We start from the raw sequence: 19400 nt of genomic DNA on the forward strand, positions 1-19400 counted from the left end.
GCAAGCTAACATAGCATCTCTCTCTGTTTGAGCCGGGTGTTTGAGTAGGCTAAACTGGCTAGATGCATAAACTAGCTAAGCAAGTGAAAGTGAAAAAAATACTATGAGAAATATAGCTAGCTTTCTCTCTCCCTCTCTCTTGCTTCTCTTTCATTTTTGAAGAATTTAATTTGTTCAAAACTGTTCAGCTATTGTCTGTCTCTTTCAGTCAACTACTCACATTTTATGCACTGCAGTGCTAGCTAGCTGTAGCTTATGCTTTCAGTACTAGATTAATTATCTGATCCTTTGATTGGGTAGACAACATGTCAGTTCCTGCTGCAAGAGCTCTGATAGGTTGGAGGACATCCTCCGTAAATTGTCATAATTACTGTGTAAGTCTATGGAAGGGGGGGAAACCATGAACCTCCTAGGTTTTGTATTGAAGTCAATGTACCCAGAAGAGGATGGAAGCTATCTGTCCTCCGGCTACACCATGGTGCTACCCTACAGAGTGCTGTTGAGGCTACCGTAGACCTTCATAGCAAAATAGTGCGTTTTAATAAATTATTTGAAGACGTGACTATATTTAGTATAGTTTAATCTAAAAAGGATAACTTTGTTTCACTATTTAGATTTTTTTGCTCGTCTCCTTCCTCCTCTGAGGAGCCTCCACTGCTCCAGTATGTGTACAGGTGTATGGACCATGATTAACGGAACAATTCAGGTGGTTAGGTACGGATGTATATGTAGCGTCCTTACTTCTCTTACCTATGGGGCGAGACACAGACGTCATCCCCAGGTAGTTCACATTGAACTTCTGCACCAGCTCAGTCTTTGGGACAGGAAACTCTGTGGGAGAATACACACATCAGACACCAAAGATGAACACGCACACACACACACACTACAAAGGATGTCCGAGCAGACTCAGGCAAAGACATGTCCAAACAGGCTTGTTAGTCTAAAATACAAAAATAAAACAGATTCTTGTGTGAATATTTGAATATTTCAGATGCTGTTGCATCTAATTAGGCCATATGAAAAAAACTACTAAAAATGATTATTCATACAAGTGTGCAGAACTTCAGAGGGGCTGTTTTGATAAATGCTCGGCTCAAAAACAAATGTATTTACAGGGTGGCCTGAAGGGCGGGAAGTCTTCTATCCCGCTCTCCATCCTAACACAGAGAAGAGTTTAAATACCAACACTCCGGATAAACAACAGAACAGGAGTTAGTCTACTTCCTATTACACTCTGCCTGAGGGTCGGGGAGAAACAAGGGATGAAATGAAAGGAGGGGAGAGACAGTGGAGGGATCTGGTAGTGGAGTTCACAGGCGGTTTGGTTGTGGTAGCGAGTAGCGAGTGAGCGATGTTCGTCCAATGAGCGCTTTGATCTCTCAACAGGGGTTGCTGAGTGTTAGGGCTGGCCACGACTCAACACTAATTGGCTTCTAATGAGGTGAGCGCTGCTCCTGTGAGCTCAGAGCCCATCCACGTTTTTTACTCGATGAGTAGAATAAAAGTATTTCCCCCTTAGTCAGCAGATCATGACACAAAAGTTGAAGTTATGGGATGAATTGTTATTTTATTATCTATAATAATTGGTTTAGTACTTTTGGTAATGTGTCATGAGATGTTGTACTGTTGTCAGCATAATTCAGGCTTAAGTGAACCAAGCACAGCTTTTTCATTAACAAGTGTTTGCATTCAGTTCTGGATTCATAAGGGGCCTTTTTTTCATTTGCAGTGAAACACTCTCATGAAATAAATACAGAGGGAGAAACAAATCAAGTTAACGCTCAACTCCAATTCCGTAAGCAGATCACTATTAATGAATAGTACCTGTGTGTGTGTGTGTGTGTGTGTGTGTGTGTGTGTGTGTGTGTGTGTGTGTGTGTGTCACCAATCCCCTTACCCTGGAGAGGAACATCGGAGCCTGTTTGGGATGAGCTGCAGGCAGCAGCCTTCGCACTCTTCCTCTCAGCCATAATCTGGAGGTAGAGAGGAGTGGGGGAGAGAGGGGTAAAAGAGGGGAGATAAGATGGTAATGTTAAACAAAGAAATTCAAAGCGTTTAAAACTTCAAACTCAGAAAGAAGCACAAGTCATTATGTGTTCTTTGATCTAAAATGTAGAAATATTTCCTAATGAATGAATCTGTGACGTTTGTCGTAGAGAGGAGACCAAGGTGCAGCGTAGTAAGTGCTCATGATACATTTTATTATAACTCAGAACACTAAACAAACAAAGGAAGGAAGGAAGGAAGGAAGGAAGGAAGGAAGGAAGGAAGGAAGGAAGGAAGGAACCCGACCGTCACGTTCTGCAGGCTTTCACTGAGCTGTACTAAAACAAGATCCCACAACTGAAGGAGTGAAAAAGGGCTGCCTAAGTATGATTCCCAATCAGAGACAACAATAGACAGCTGCCTCTGATTAGGAACCATACTCGGCTAAACACAAAGAAATAGAAAACATAGAATGCCCACCCCATTTCACTCCCGGACCTAACCAAACAGAGAAAAACGGCTCTCTCAGGTCAGGGCGTGACAGAATCTCTCTCCATTTCTCTTCTCGATCTCTTCGCGTTCTTATACTGCAGCAGAGCAGCCACACTCCTTAAGAATAGGGCACTGTAATGTGCTGCACTCCCTTCGAGATAGTTGATTAATTGTAGGTGTCATTAATCAAAGTCTATGGTGAGTCTGCAACTCTCTGCTCACAGGGGAACAAACACACACGTATGTATGTATGTATGCAGGCAGGCAGGCAGGCACGCACGCACACACACACAGAGGCTGAGGTCAGTAAATTTTCACACTGCAGTAGGAACTGTTTTAAATAGACAATGTGGAGTGTAGGACTTACTTACTAGCGCACAATGAGTGACTGTTTGGGATTATTCATTTACTTCTGTATGGGAGTGCCAGGCCAACAACGTAATGAGTAAGAGCTGAGAAACACTGAGACAAGACGTAAGAGCTTTTTTTCCAAAGTGGGTCACCATCTCTCTATCAGAATGCAGATCACAAACGACAGACAAGAACACTATCTTTATTTTGCTGAGTGAATTGTCCTTTTCAAGGTCATGCCTGGTCTAAAGCCTACAGACCGTCGAAGCTGTCAGTGTCTAGAACAGTGAAACTGGTCTAGTCTCCATGTGCATGATACATTCATGAGGAACAGGACATTCAGCAGGGACTGGGAATGAGTAGTAACCGTTTTAGCAGTCTCTCCTCGCCACTGTTACATAACGAACGTAGTTTACGCCTTTCAGGGCTAGCACTTCCTTAGTGGGGTTAAAACACCCCCCCCTCAACCTCACAACCGCCCACCTCAGGGCAGATCTAATGGTGATGTTGGTGGCGGGTACACATACTGCAAGCAGGATTGCAACGTGATCAAAATGAGGTGTGTACTTCTTTCCACTCCCTCGACTTGAATTCAATGGACAGAGCATTTCCGTGAGAATGTACTGTCTGTTTGTATCTACTTCCTCGGTCTGGAAAGGCAGGCCCACTCACCTTGGAACAGATTTCGTGGAGACTCGTTGCTATGGCTTCTGCAGGGGTATCACATCGAAACACATGGCATTTCAACACCCGTGTGTTTTTGTCTCTCGCCACATAGGCAAAGTCCCTATAGAACGGATAGAAGATATCATATGAGACATGAATACGTGTCATATTTACATGTATGTATATGGCAGGTAATGAAATAAATTAGATTAGCATCTGTATATTTTGAAATTATGAATTTTGGTGAAAGGCGTGGGATAGTATACAGATGTTTCCACTACTACTACTATGAAATTCAGACACCTTGACCTTTTCCACATTTTGTTATTATTATTATTCAAACATTGTTTAAATTGTTTTTTTCCCCCTCATCAATCTACACACAATACCCCATAATGACAAAGCAAAAACAGGTTTTAAGAATGTTTGCTAATTTATATATATTAAAAAAAAGATATATCACATTTACATAAGTATTCAGTCCCTTTCCTCAGTACTTTGTTGAAGCCCCTTTGGCAGCAATTACAGCCTTGAGTCTTCTTGGGTATGACGCTACCAGCTTGGCACACCTGTATTTGTGGAGTGTCTCCCATTATTCTCTCCAGATCCTCTCAAGCTCTGTCAGGTTAGATGGGGAGCGTCGTCTCTCCAGAGATGTTCGATTGGGTTCAAGTCCGGGCTCTGGCTGGGCCACTCAAGGACATTCAGGGACTTGTCCCGAAGCCACTCCTGCATTGTCTTCGCTGTGAGCTTAGGGTCGTTGTCCTGTTGGAAGGTGAACCGTTGCCCCAGTCTGATGTCCTGAGCACACTGGAGCAGGTTTTCATCAAGGATCTCTCTGTACTGTGCTCCGTTCATCTTTGCCTCAATCCTGACTAGTCTCCCAGTCCCTGCCGCTGAAATACACCCCTACAGCATGATGCTACCACCACCATGCTTCACCGTAGAGATGGTGCCAGGTTTCCTTCAGACGTGACACTTGGCATTCAGGCCAAAGAGTTGAATCTTGGTTTCATCAGACCAGAGAATCTTGTTTGTCATGGTCTGAGAGTCTTTAGGTGCCTTTTGGCAAATTCCAAGAGGGCTGTCATGCCTTTTAGGCTTCCGTCTGGCCACTCTACCATAAAGGCCTGATTGGTGGAGTGCTGCAGAGATGGTTGTCCTTCTGAAAGGTTCTCCCATCTCCACAGAGGAACTCTAGAACTCTGTCAGAGTGACCATCGGGTTCTTGCTCACCTCCCTGACCAAGGCCCTTCTCCCCCGATTGCTCAGTTTGGCCGGGCGGCCAGCTCTAGGAAGAGTCTCAGTGGTTCCAAACTTCTTCCATTTAAAAATGATGGAGGCCACTGTGTTCTTGGGGACCTTCAATGCTGCAGAAATGTTTTGGTACCCTTCCCCAGATCTGTGCCTCGACACAATCTTGTCTCGGAGCTCTACGGCAATTCCTTTGACCTCATGGCTTGATTTTTGCTCTGACATGCACTGTCAACTGTGGGACCTTATATAGACAGGTGTATGTATTTCCAAATCATGTCCAATCAATTGAATTTACCACAGGTGGACTCCAATCAAGTTGTAGAAACTTCTCAAGGATGATCAATGGAAACAGGATGCACCTGACCTCAATTTCGAGTCTCATAGCAAAGGGTCTGAATACTTATGTAAATAAGTTATTTCTGTTTTTTTGTAAATTTGTAAAAACCTGTTTTCGCTTTGTCATTATTGGGTATTGTGTGTAGGTTGCTGAGGATGTTTATTCATTTAATCCATTTTAGAACAAGGCTGTAACGTAACAAAATGTGGAAAAAGTGAAGGGGTTTGAATACTTTCCGACATGCAATGTATGGTACATTACCCTGACATGCAATGTATGGTACATTACCCTGACATGCAATGTATGGTACATTACCCTGACATGCAATGTATGGTACATTACCCTGACATGCAATGTATGGTACATTACCCTGACATGCAACGTATGGTACATTACCCTGACATGCAATGTATGGTACATTACCCTGACATGCAATGTATGGTACATTACCCTGACATGCAATGTATGGTACATTACCCTGACATGCAATGTATGGTACATTACCCTGACATGCAATGTATGGTACATTACCCTGACATGCAACGTATGGTACATTACCCTGACATGCAATGTATGGTACATTACCCTGACATGCAATGTATGGTTGAAGTATAAAAATAAGCTACTTTGTTCACTTGTTTCCATAGATGACAGATGATGAGTGCTTCCCTATCCTCAGTGAACGTATTATCGTACTGTATTATCATTCACTGTTTTAAGAAGAAAAGTGTTTTCTCAGCGGTACGCGCACACACTCACACACACACACACACTCACACACGCACATATTGTGTCCCATTGCCTAAGGGTAAAGGAAATGCCATGCTGAGATCTTCAGACAGTTGCCACATGCCAGAGTGGAGGCAGTGACTCCCAGTGAGAGAGAGAAAGAGAGAGAGAGAAAGAAAGAAAGAGAGATAGACAGAGGGAAAGAACAGAGACATGTGTGGGGATGGGGGGATTGAGTAACACAATATACTGATAGTGGGATGGGGATGAAATACAACACCTGTCATCCACACATCATGTACACACACACCATCAACAGAGAATCATCCCAGAGTATAGTGTAGAGCGGGAATCCAAGAAACCATGGACGAAGTGATAAAGAAAGAATGTCAGATGAAGGAGAGAGAGCTGGGGAGTGGAACCATGCTGAGGGGCCATGCAGGGGAGCAGTGCAGAGCCACAGGTGCAGCTGTGAATCGAACACACACACACACACACACACACACACACACACACACACACACACACACACACACACACACACACACACACACACACACACACACACACACACACACACACACACACACACACCTAGGGACACTCAGTGTTTATCACAGTGGTCCACTCTGATTATGAGTCCATTACCAGCCCTGTCTCCCTGCTTAATTGTGTGCTCACACACTTTGGGTCGATAATACTAGGTTCCTGTCCAGCGTAGAGAATTGTGTGCGTTTTGACTGCGTGTGTGTGTACATTTAGAGCTCGATTCAATCCGCTTCGCGGGAGTTCAGCTTTCCAGCGTGATTGAAATTTAAAGGCAGTGTTCCCGCTTTAGCGGAGACTGCATTCGCGGTAAACGCCGCATATGTCGGCTCAATCGGGAATTACCTTTAAAATTCTACCGCCGAATCGACTGAGTAGAGGCCTTAAGCATTCTGTCACACAAGCTGCAGAGTACAGTGGCCTTGCGTCTATATTACAAACTCCTCATATATCGCGTTTAACGTCTTTTGAGAGCAGAAACAGAAACACAGATGCAGTATCGAGATAAAAACGGCCTGTGGCGACTCTGTGCGTGAGCGCCAGTGTGTAGTGCTGTGTTATAGCTAAAGAGCAGAGCTCACTCCCAGGCTTTCTGCTGTCTGTCTGTCACTCCCCAGACAGCTGAAGAGGCGTGTGACTGCAGGTAAAATGGAGGACTTGACACAATGGTTAAAAGAAAAGGCAAAAGGCAATAGGTGGAGCACACAGCAACCATTTACCTTTCCCTGGGTCCAGGGAAGCAGAGGGAAGGAGAGAGGGAGAAAGAGGGAGGAGAGAAAGAGTAAAGAATGTAAAAGACACTGTTATTACATTAAATATTCTGGGGTGATCACAGAGGATGCTCTTTGGTCCCAATCAGGTGTCTCCATTCCCTGAGCCGTGTGTGTGTGTGTGTGTGTGTGTGTGTGTGTGTGTGTGTGTAGAAGCTTCAGCTCTGTATACTTTTCATTTCAGCGGCAGAGCTTAGCGTTCCCACTCCATTATGACACATCACACCTCTGCTGTTTGACATGCCGACACACACACACAACACAACACACACACACACACACTAAACCTGCCGTTATATGCAACTGAACGCTTGCTTCGCTCTCATCCCCTCTCCCTCTCCGTCTCTCCCTCTCTCTCTCTCTCTCTCATATTCACTCGTTTCACCTCATTTCCCTCTACCTTTCCCCCTCTTTTTTTCTCTTTCATCCTCCGTTCATCCATTACCCTTTTAATCTTCCTTCCATCACTCTCCTTTCCACTTCTCTCTCTCTCCCCCTAATCTCTCTCCTACCTAATCTCTATCCAATTTCCCGGCGGGCGTTCCAGTGTAATAAAGGCCTAGTGCACTTACTTAAAAAAAAAAAATATTTTCTAATTGTGATTTATCAAGGGGCGCTGCAACACTCTCAGCACCCCTGCCTCCCGCTGCTATGGTCACTACAGATTTACAGTGGGGGGAAAAGTATTTGATCCCCTGCTGATTTTGTACGTTTGCCCACTTACAAAGAAATGATCAGTCTATAATTTTAATGGTAGGTTTATTTGAACAGTGAGAGACAGAATAACAACAAAAAAATCCAGAAAAAGGCATGTCAAAAATGTTGTAAAATGATTTGCATTTTAATGAGGGAAATAAGTATTTGACCCCTCTGCAAAACAGGACTTAGTACTTGGTGGCAAAACCCTTGTTGGCAATCACAGAGGTCAGACGTTTCTTGTAGTTGACCACCAGGTTTGCACACATCTCAGAAGGGATTTTGTCCCACTCCTCTTTGCAGATCTTCTCCAAGTCATTAAGGTTTCGAGGTTGACGTTTGGCAAATCGAACCTTCAGCTCCCTCCAGAGATTTTCTATGGGATTAAGGTCTGGAGACTGGCTAGGCCACTCCATGACCTTAATGTGCTTCTTCTTGAGCCACTCCTTTGTTGCCTTGGCCGTGTGTTGTGGGTCATTTTCATGCTGGAATACCCATCCACGACCCATTTTCAATGCCCTGGCTTAGGGAAGGATGTTCTCACCCAAGATTTGACTGTACATGGCCCCGTCCATCGTCCTTTCGATGCGGTGAAGTTGTCCTGTCCCCTTAGCAGAAAAACACCCCCAAAGCATAATGTTTCCACCTCCATGTTTGACGGTGGAGATGGTGTTCTTGGGGTCATAGGCAGCATTCCTCCTCCTCCAAACACAGCGAGTTGAGTTGATGCCAAAGAGCTCCATTTTGGTCTCATCTGACCACAACACTTTCATCAGTTGTCCTCTAAGTCATTCAGATGTTCATTGGCAAACTTCAGACGGGCATGTATATGTATTCTTGAGCAGGGGGACCTTGCGGGCGCTGCAGGATTTCAGTCCTTCACGGCGTAGTGTGTTACCAATTGTTTTCTTGGTGACTATGGTCCCAGCTGCCTTGAGATCATTGACAAGATCCTCCCGTGTAGTTCTGGGCTGATTCCTCACCGTTCTCATGATCATTGCAACTCCACGAGGTGAGATCTTGCATGGAGCCCCAGGCCGAGGGATATTGACAGTTCTTTTGTGTTTCTTCCATTTGCGAATAATCACACCAAATGTTGTCACCTTCTCACCAAGCTGCTTGGCGATGGTCTTGTAGCCCATTCCAGCCTTGTGTAGGTCTACAATCTTGTCCCTGACATCCTTGGAGAGCTCTTTGGTCTTGGCCATGGTGGAGAGTTTGGAATCTGATTGATTGATTGCTTCTGTGGACAGGTGTCTTTTTTACAGGTAACAAGCTGCGGTTAGGAGCACTCCCTTTAAGAGTGTGCTCCTAATCTCAGCTCGTTACCTGTATAAAAGACACCTGGGAGCCAGAAATCTTTCTGATTGAGAGGGGGTCAAATACTTATTTCCCTCATTAAAATGCAAATCAATTTATAACATTTTTGACATGCGTTTTTCAGGATATTTTTGTTGTTATTCTGTCTCTCACTGTTCAAATAAACCTACCATTAAAATTATAGACGGATCCTTTCTTTGTCAGTGGGCAAACGTACAAAATCAGCAGGGGATCAAATACTTTCCCCCCCACTCTAGGTAACACAGCTTTTATTTTATTTTACATCTCTTATGGAACAATCTTCAGAATACCCAACAATTGGATGCATCGGTGCCTTTTGGGCAGTTTAGATTATTGGTGGAGGATTATATATCTATTTTAAAATAATTGTGTTTTTGTCTTTTTTGTGTGTTTTCTATCCATCCTGATTTAAGTATTTGTGTCTGTAACTTTTAATGTGTACTTGCTGCTTGTCTTGACATGCAGGGTTCCCTTGTAAATAAGACCCTGGTCTTAATTGGACTGCTTAAATAAATCAATCTCCTGACTTTCATGATCCACTTATCATTAAACACAGCAGTGAGAGAGAGAACGCTAGGCAGTATTGGTGGAGACCAGAGAAAGCTAGGCAGTATTAGTAATGACCAGAGAAAGCTAGGCAGTATTAGTAATGACCAGAGAAAGCTAGGCAGTATTTGTAAGGACCAGAGAAAGCTAGGCAGTATTAGTAGAGACCAGAGAAAGCTAGGCAGTATTAGTAAGGACCAGAGAAAGCTAGGCAGTATTAGTAGAGACCAGAGAAAGCTAGGTATTCGTAAGGACCAGAGAAAGCTAGGCAGTATTAGTAGAGACCAGAGAAAGCTAGGCAGTATTAGTAAGGATCAGAGAAAGCTAGGCAGTATTAGTAAGGACCAGAGAAAGCTAGGCAGTATTAGTAGAGACCAGAGAAAGCTAGGCAGTATTAGTAAGGACCAGAGAAAGCTAGGCAGTATTAGTAGAGACCAGAGAAAGCTAGGTATTAGTAAGGATCAGAGAAAGCTAGGCAGTATTAGTAAGGACCAGAGAAAGCTAGGCAGTATTAGTAGAGACCAGAGAAAGCTAGGCAGTATTGGTGGAGACCAGAGAAAGCTAGGCAGTATTAGTAAGGATCAGAGAAAGCTAGGCAGTATTAGTAACGACCAGAGAAAGCTAGGCAGTATTAGTAGAGACCAGAGAAAGCTAGGCAGTATTAGTAGAGACCAGAGAAAGCTAGGCAGTATTAGTAGAGACCAGAGAAAGCTAGGCAGTATTAGTAGAGACCAGAGAAAGCTAGGCAGTATTAGTAACGACCAGAGAAAGCTAGTCAGTATTAGTAACGACCAGAGAAAGCTAGGCAGTATTAGTAACGACCAGAGAAAGCTAGGCAGTATTAGTAGAGACCAGAGAAAGCTACAGTAGTGGAAAAAGTACCACATTGCAGTGGTGTAAAGTACTACTTAAGTCTTTTTTTTGGGTATCTGTACTTTACTATTTGTATTTTTGACAACTTTTACTTTTACTCCACTACATTCCTAAAGAGAATAATGTACTTTTTACTCCATACATTTTCCCTGACACCCAAAAGTACTCGTTACATTTTGAATTCTTAGCGGGACAGGAAGACGGTCCAATTCATGCACTTATCAAGAGAACATCCCTGGTCGTCCCTACTGCCTCTGATCTGGCGGACTCACTAAACACAAAGGCTTTGTTTGTAAATGATGTCTGAGTGTTGGAGTGTGCCCCTGGCTATCCGTAAATAAAAACAACAAGAAAATGGTGACGTCTGGTTTGCTTAATATAAGGAATTTGAAATTACTTATACTTTTACTTTTGATACTTAAGTATACTTAAAACCAAATACTTTTAGACTTTTACTCAAGTAGTATTTTACTGGGTGACTTCCACTTTTACTTGAGTAATTTTCTACTAAAGTATCTTTACTTTTACTCAAGTATGACAATTATGTACTTTTTCCACCACTGCCCAATCGTCATACTTGAGAAAAAAGTAAAGACACCTTAACAGAAAATGACTAAAGTCACCCAGTAAAATACTACTTGAGTAAAAGTCTAAAAGTATTTGGTTTTAAATATACTTAAGTATCAAAAGTAAAATTATAAATTATTTGGAATTCCTTATATTAGGCAAACCAGACGGCACAATTTTCTTGTTTTTAAAATTTACGGATAGTCAGGGGCGCACGCCAACACTCAGACATAATTTACAAATGAAGCATTTGTGTTTTGTGAGTCTGCCAAATCAGAGGCAGTAGGAATGAGCAGGGATGTTCTCTTATAAGGGCGTGAATTGGACCATTTCCCTGTCCTGCTATGCATTGAAAATGTAACAAGTTATTTTGGGTGTCAGGGAAAATGTATGGAGTAAAAAGTACATTATTTTCTTTAGGAATGTAGTTAAGTAAAGGTAAAAGTTGTCAGAAATATAAATAGTAAAGTCACGATACATCCAAAAAACGACTTAAGTAGTACTTTAAAGTATTTTTACTTAAGTTCTTTACACCACTGGAAAGCTAGGCAGTATGAGTGGAGATCAGAGAAAGCTAGGCAGTATTAGTAGAGAACAGAAAGAGATAGAGTGCGTTCACAAAGTATTCGTACCCCATGACTTGTTCCACATATTGTTGTGTTACAGCCTGAATTCAAAATTGATGAAATAAATAATGAGGTAAGCTTTATGAGACATCTTTTTGAATGTGAACTCACTACACCTTTGTGTTTGTCATGCAGGGCTCCCTTGCTAAAGAGACCCTGGTCTCAATGGGACTCCCTGCTTAAATGAATCAATCTCCTGGCTTTCGTGATCCACTCCACTTATCGCTGAACACAGCAGAGCGAGAGAGAGATAGGCAGCATTAGTAGAGGCCAGAGAAAGCTAGGCAATATTAGTAGATACCAGAGAGAGCCAAGCAGTATTAGTAGAGACAGAACATATAAAATAAATAACAATTCTCACCCATCTGAACACAATACCCCATAATGACAGTCAAAACATATTTTTTGAAAGTTTAGCAAATGTATTGAAAATGAAATACAGAAACCCTTTTACATAAGTATTCACACCCCTGAGTCAATACTTTGAAGAAGCACCTTTGGTGGAGATGGGTGAGATGGTCTTGGGTATGTCTGTATCAGCTTTGCACATATAGATTTGGGGACTTTACCCCATTCTTCCATGCAGATTTTCTCAAGCTCTGTTAAGTTAGATGGGGAGCGGCGGTGAAAAGCAATCTTCAAGTCTTTCCACAGATTTTCAATGGGATTCAAGTCTGGGCTTTGGCTGGGTCACTCAAGGACTTTCACTTTCTTGTTTTGAAGCCATTCCAGCGTTGCTTTTGCTGTATGCTTGGGCTCATTGTCCTGTTGGAATATAAATCTTTGCCGCAGTGTAAGGGCGTTTGCACTCTGAAGCAGGTTCTCATCAAGGATTTGCCTGTATTTGGCTCCATTCATTGTTCCCTCTATCCTTACCAGTCTCCCAGTCCCTGAAAAGCATCCCCATAGTATGATGCTGCCACCACCATGCTTCACGGTAGGGATGGTGTTAGTTGGGTGATGAGCTGTGCCTGGTTTTCTCCAGACACAGCGCTTTGCATTCAGGCCAAAGAGTTACATTTTTGTCTCATCAAACCACAGAATCTTTTGCCTTATGCTCTCAGAGTTTACAAGTGTTTGCAAACTCCAAGCATGCTGTCATGTGCCCTTTTCTCAGGAATGGCTTCCTTCTGGTCACTCTCTCATAAAACCCAGATTGGTGAAGTTTTGTAGAGACTGTTGTCCTTCTGGCAGGTTCTCCCATCTCAGCAAATGAACTCTATAGTTCTGTCAGAGTGGTCATTGGGTTCTTGGTCAGCTCCCTGACCAAGGTCCTTCTTGCCCGGTTGCTCAGTTTGGTTGGACGGCCAGCTCAAGGTATTTTTTTTCAATTTCCCAATGATGAAGACCACCGTGCTTTTGGAAACTTTCAATACTCTAGAAATTGTTTTATAACCTTCCCCAGATACACAGTTGAAGTCGGAAGTTTACATACACCTTAGCCAAATACATTTATACTCGGTTTTTCACAATTCCTGACATTTAATCCTAGTAAATATTCCCTGTCTTAGGTCAGTTAGGATCACCACTATTTTAAGAATGTGAAATGTCAGAATAATAGTAGAGAGAATTATTTATTTCAGCTTTTAATTCTTTCATCACATTCCCAGTGGGTCAGAAGTTCACATACACTCAATTAGTATTTGGTAGCATTGCCTTTAAATTGTTTAACTTGGGTCAAACGTTTCGGGTAGCCTCCCACAAGCTTCCCACAATAAGTTGAGTGAATCTTGGCCCATTTCTCCTGACAGAGCTGGTGTAACTGAGTCAGGTTTGTAGGCCTCCTTGCTGTAGCCATTTTGCCACAAATGTGGAAGTATGCTTGGGGTCACTGTCCATTTGGAAGACCCATTTGCGACCAAGCTTTAACTTCCTGACTGATGTCTTGAGATGTTGCTTCAATATATCCACATAATTTTCCATCCACATAATTTTCCATCCTCATCATGCCATCTATTTTGTGAAGTGCACCAGTCCCTCCTGCAGCAAAGCACCCCACAACATGATGCTGCCACCCCCGTGCTTCACGGTTGGGATGATTATCTTCGGTTTGCAAGCCTCCCCCTTTTCCCTCCAAACATAACGATGGTCATTATTGCCAAACAGTTCTATTTTTTTTCATCAGCCAAGAGGACATTTCTCCAAAAAGTACAATCTTTGTCCCCATGTGCAGTTGTAAACCGTAGTCTGTTTTTTTTATGCGGTTTTGGAGCAGTGTCTTCTTCCTTGCTGAGCGGCCTTTCAGGTTATGTCGATATAAGACTCGTTTTACTATGGATTTAGATACTTTTGTACCTGTTTCATAGCATCTTCACAAGGTCCTTTGCTGTTGTTCTGGGATTGATTTGCACTTTTCGCACCAAAGTACTCTAGGAAGAACAGAACGCGTCTCCTTCCTGAGCGGTATGACGGCTGCTTGGTCCCAGGGTGTTCAAACTTGCCTACTATTGTTTGTACAGATGAACGTGGTACCTTTAGGGGTTTGGAAATTGCTCACAAGGATGAACCAGACTTGTGGAGGTCTACAATTGTTTTTCTGAGGTTTTGGCTGATTTCTTTTGATTTTCCTATTATGTCAAGCAAACAGGCACTGAGTTTGAAGGTAGGCCTTGAAATACATTAACAGGTACACCTCCAATTGACTCAAATTATGTCAATTAGCCTATCAGAAGCTTCTAAAGCCATGACATCATTTTCTGGAATTTTCCAAGCTGTTTAAAGGCAGTCAACTTAGTGTATGTAAACTTCTGACCTACCGGAATTGTGATACAGTGAATTATAAGTGAAATAATCTGTCTGTAAACAATTGTTGGAAAAATTCCTTGTGTCATGCACAAAGTAGATGTCCTAACCGACTTGCCAAAACTGTAGTTTGTTAACAAGAAATGTGTGGAGTGGTTGAAAAACAAGTTTTAATGACTCAAACCTAAATGTATGTAAACTTCCGACTTCAACTCTATGCCTCACAATTCTATCTCGGAGATCTACGGACAGTTCCTTAGACTTCATGGTGTAGTTTCTGCTCTGACATCCACTGTCAACAGTGGGACCTTTATACAGGGCATTTGGAAAGTATTCAGACCCCTTGACTTTTTCCACATTTTGTTACGTTACAGCCTTATTCTAAAATGTTTTTCCTGATCAATCTACACACAATACCCCATAATGACAAAGAGAAAACAGGTTTTTATAAATGTTTGCAAATGTATAATAAAAAAAATAAATACCTTATTTACATAAGTATTCAGACCCAAAATAAGTAAATGAGACTCAAAATTAATCTCAGGTGCATTCTGTTTCCATTGATCATCTTGTCTATATAAGGTCACACAGTTGACAGTGCATGTCAGAGCAAAAACCAATCCATGAGGTCGTAGGAATTGTCCGTAGAGCTCCGAGACAGGATTGTGTTGAGGCACACATCTGGGGAAGGGTACCAAAACATTTCTGCAGGATTGAAAGTTCCAAAGAACACAGTGCTCTCCATCATTCTTAAATGGAAGAAGTTTGGAACCACCTAGACTCGCCCGGCCAAAATGGCCGCCCGGCCAAAATGAGCAATCGAGGGAGAAGGGCCTTGGTCAGGGAGGGGACAAAGAACTCGATGGTCACTCTGACAGAGCTCCAAAGTTCCTCTGTGGAGATGTGAGTACCTTCCAGAATGACAACCATCTCTGCAGTACTCCACCAATCAGGCATTTATGGTAGTGACCAGACATAAGCCACTCCTCAGTAAAAGGCACATGACAACCCGCTTGGAGTTTGCCAAAAGGGACCTAAAGACTCTCAGACCATGAGAAACAAGATTCTCTGGTCTGATGAAACCAAGATTGAAATAGTTTTTCTAAAAAACGATTTTCGCTTTGTCATTATGGGGAATTGTGTGTGGAAGATGAAGAAAAAAAATGTAATCTATTTTTGAATAAGGCTATAACATAACAAAATGTGGAAAAAGTCAAGGGGTCTGAATACTTTTGGAATGTACTGTAGAGAGGTACGTTTATTTCTAAATCATGTCCAAAGAAATGAATTGGCCACAGGTGGACTCCAATCAAGCTGTCGGAAATTGGACGAATCTGAGCTAAATTTGGAGTGTCATAGCAAATGGGTGTGAATACTAAATTAGCAAACATTTCTAAAAACATGTTTTCACTTTGTCATTAAGGGGTATTGTGTGTAGACATGCGAGAACAAACATCTATTTAATCAATTTTGAATTGAGGCTGTAACACAACTGAATGTGGAATAAGTCAAGGGGTATGAATACTTGCTGAAGGCACTGTATGTTAGGTAGCATTCTCAGAGACCAGAGAGATCTAGACAGTATTAGTAGAGACCAGAGAAAGCTGGATGGTATTAGTAGAGACCAGAGCGTGCTAGACAGTATTAGTAGAGACCAGAGAGAGCTTGGCAGTATTACTAGAGACCAGAGAGAGCTTGGCAGTATTACTAGAGACCAGAGAGAGCTGGATGGTATTAGTAGAGACCAGAGTGTGCTAGACAGTATTAGTAGAGACCAGAGAGAGCTTGGCAGTATTACTAGAGACCAGAGAGAGCTTGGCAGTATTACTAGAGACCAGAGAGAGCTGGATGGTATTAGTAGAGACCAGAGAGAGCTGGATGGTATTAGTAGAGACCAGAGCGTGCTGGACAGTATTAGTAGAGACCAGAGAGAGCTTGGCAGTATTACTAGAGACCAGAGAGAGCTTGGCAGTATAACTAGAGACCAGAGAGAGCAGGATGGTATTAGTAGAGACCAGAGAGAGCTGGATGGTATTAGTAGAGACCAGAGCGTGCTAGACAATATTAGTAGAGACCAGAGAGAGCTTGGCAGTATAACTAGAGACCAGAGAGAGCTGGAGGGTATTAGTAGACACCAGAGAGAGCTAGGTAGTATTAGTAGAGAACAGAGAGAGCTAGGCAGTATTAGTAGAGAACAGAGAGAGCTAGACAGTATTAGTAGAGAACAGAGAGAGCTAGGTACTATTAGTAGAGAACAGAGAGAGCTAGGCAGTATTAGTAGAGAACAGAGAGAGCTAGGTAGTATTAGTAGAGAACAGAGAGAGCTAGGCAGTATTAGTAGAGAACAGAGAGAGCTAGGTAGTATTAGTAGAGAACAGAGAGATCTAGGCAGTATTGGTAGAGAACAGAAAGAGAGGCAGTATTAGTAGAGAACAGAGAGAACTAGGCAGTATTAGTAGAGAACAGAGAGAGCTAGGTAGTATTAGTAGAGAACAGAGAGAGCTAGACAGTATTAGTAGAGAACAGAGAGAGCTAGGCAGTATTAGTAGAGAACAGAGAGAGCTAGGTAGTATTAGTAGAGAACAGAGAGAGCTAGGCAGTATTAGTAGAGAACAGAGAGAGCTAGGTAGTATTAGTAGAGAACAGAGAGATCTAGGCAGTATTGGTAGAGAACAGAAAGAGAGGCAGTATTAGTAGAGAACAGAGAGAGCTAGACAGTATTAGTAGAGAACAGAGAGAGCTAGGCAGTATTAGTAGAGAACAGAGAGAGCTAGGTAGTATTAGTAGAGAACAGAGAGAGCTAGGCAGTATTAGTAGAGAACAGAGAGAGCTAGGTAGTATTAGTAGAGAACAGAGAGATCTAGGCAGTATTGGTAGAGAACAGAAAGAGAGGCAGTATTAGTAGAGAACAGAGAGAACTAGGCAGTATTAGTAGAGAACAGAGAGAGCTAGGCAGTATTAGTAGAGAACAGAAAGATCTAGGCAGTATTGGTAGAGAACAGAAAGTGAGGCAGCATTAGTTGAGAACAGAGAGAGCTAGGCAGTATTAGTAGAGAACAGAGAGAGCTAGGCAGTATTAGTAGAGAACAGAGAGAGCTGGAGGGTATTCGTAGAGAACAGAGAGAGCTAGGCAGTATTAGTAGAGAACAGAGAGAGCTAGGCAGTATTAGTAGAGAACAGAGAGAGCTAGGCAGTATTAGTAGAGAACAGAAAGTGAGGCAGCATTAGTTGAGAACAGAGAGAGCTAGGCAGTATTAGTAGAGAACAGAGAGAGCTAGGCAGTATTAGTAGAGAACAGAGAGAGCTAGGCAGTATTAGTAGAGAACAGAGAGAGCTAGGCAGTATTAGTAGAGAACAGAAAGAGAGGCAGCATTAGTTGAGAACAGAGAGAGCTAGTGAGATAGGCAGCAGGAGCAACAGCTGCTCCCTGGTTCAAACGGGTGTACAGAGAGACATCCCTACTGCTGTTTCTACCACATCTCCTCACTGCAGGTGGCCAACCCATTCTCTCTCTCTCACACACACACACACACACACACACACACACACACACACACACACACACACACACACACACACACACACACACACACACACACACACGACACGTGAAAGGCAGGCAGCACGGGTGCACGCAGACACAAACCTCCATTTAATTTGCTAAAGTGTTGAGCCGACACAGTTGTGAAACCCCATTACAGTTAACCAATACACCTGACTGAAGCGCAACCCTTTCCCAGTTAGAGAGAGGTGGTTTTATCCCTCCCCAGTCAGTCACTATCACATTAAGGATCAGTTAGCTGTGAACCCCAGTGTCACAGCAGCCATCAGAGAGAGAGAGAGAGAGAGAGAGAGCGAGAGAGAGAGAGAGAGAGAGAGAGAGAGAGAGACATTCAGGTAATGGAGATCTCACTGGGCTCCCCTCGCTGCAGTGATGGAGTGGGTTGGACTGGAGGAACTAGGAGGAACTAGGGAGGAACCAGGGAGGAACCAGGGGACAGGAGGAAGAGGGATGGAAAAGAGCTAGGTGAATATGTGCAAAAATCCATACTACTACTACTACTACCACCACCACCACCACCACCACCACCACCACCACCACCACTACTACTACTACTACTACTACTACTACTACTACTACTACTACTACTACTTTGATGATTGTAGCCATCAGTTGTCTCATTAACAATCACCCATATTAGCACACTTATTTAATTTCAAACTTGACATTTCTCTAGTATAGGCTACTTATCGTAATGAATGATATCAGCAAAAAATGCCTGCAATGAGTGATTGGTACACTATATACACACAAGTATGTGGACACCCCTTCAAATTAGTGGATTTGGCTATTTCAGCCACACCCGATGCTGACAGGTGAATAAAATTGAGAACACAGCCATGCAATCTCCATGGGAAACATTGTAAATAGAATGGCCTTACTGAAGAGCTCAGTGACTTTCAATGTGTCACTGTCATAGGATGCCACCTTTCCAACAAGTCAGTTCGTCAAATTTCTGCCCTGCTAGAGCTTCCCCTCGTCAACTGTACGTGCTGTTATTGTGAAGTGGAAATGTCTAGGAGCAACAACGGCTCAGCCATGAAGTGGTAGGCCACACAAGCTCACAGAACGGAACCTTTGAGTGCTAAAGTGCATTAGGCGTAAAAATCGTCTGTCCTCGGTTGCAACACTCACTACCGAGTGCCAAACTGTCTCTGGAAGCAAAGTCATGTTAGTCGGGAGCTTCATGAAGTGGGTTTCCATGGCCATGCACAATAAAAAGCGTCGGCTGGAGTGGTGTAAAGCTCAACGCCCTTTGACTCTGGAGCAGTTTCGCGTTCTCTGGAGTGGTGAATCACGCTTCACCATCT

The 19400-nt window shown here is 42.9% G+C and overlaps 1 protein-coding gene across 6 annotated transcripts in view; it reads right to left on the reverse strand.

Annotated features, from left to right (window-relative positions):
* Positions 1 to 19400, reverse strand: part of LOC115173470 (amyloid-beta A4 precursor protein-binding family B member 2) — a 47792-nt gene that overhangs the window by 4398 nt on the left and 23994 nt on the right. For 3 of the 6 annotated variants that reach the window (XM_029731555.1, XM_029731577.1, XM_029731566.1), the window contains exons 9-12: positions 7087 to 7092; positions 3505 to 3619; positions 1901 to 1976; positions 742 to 831 (exon numbers count right to left, since the gene is read on the reverse strand). In XM_029731555.1, coding sequence (XP_029587415.1) covers positions 742 to 831; positions 1901 to 1976; positions 3505 to 3619; positions 7087 to 7092 — 287 coding nt within the window. The remainder of the gene's footprint in view (positions 1 to 741; positions 832 to 1900; positions 1977 to 3504; positions 3620 to 7086; positions 7093 to 19400) is intronic. The other 3 variants (XM_029731596.1, XM_029731605.1, XM_029731587.1) reach the window with 3 other exon arrangements.

This window comes from Salmo trutta, chromosome 3 (assembly GCF_901001165.1).
Source record: "Salmo trutta chromosome 3, fSalTru1.1, whole genome shotgun sequence".
NCBI lineage: Eukaryota > Metazoa > Chordata > Actinopteri > Salmoniformes > Salmonidae > Salmo > Salmo trutta.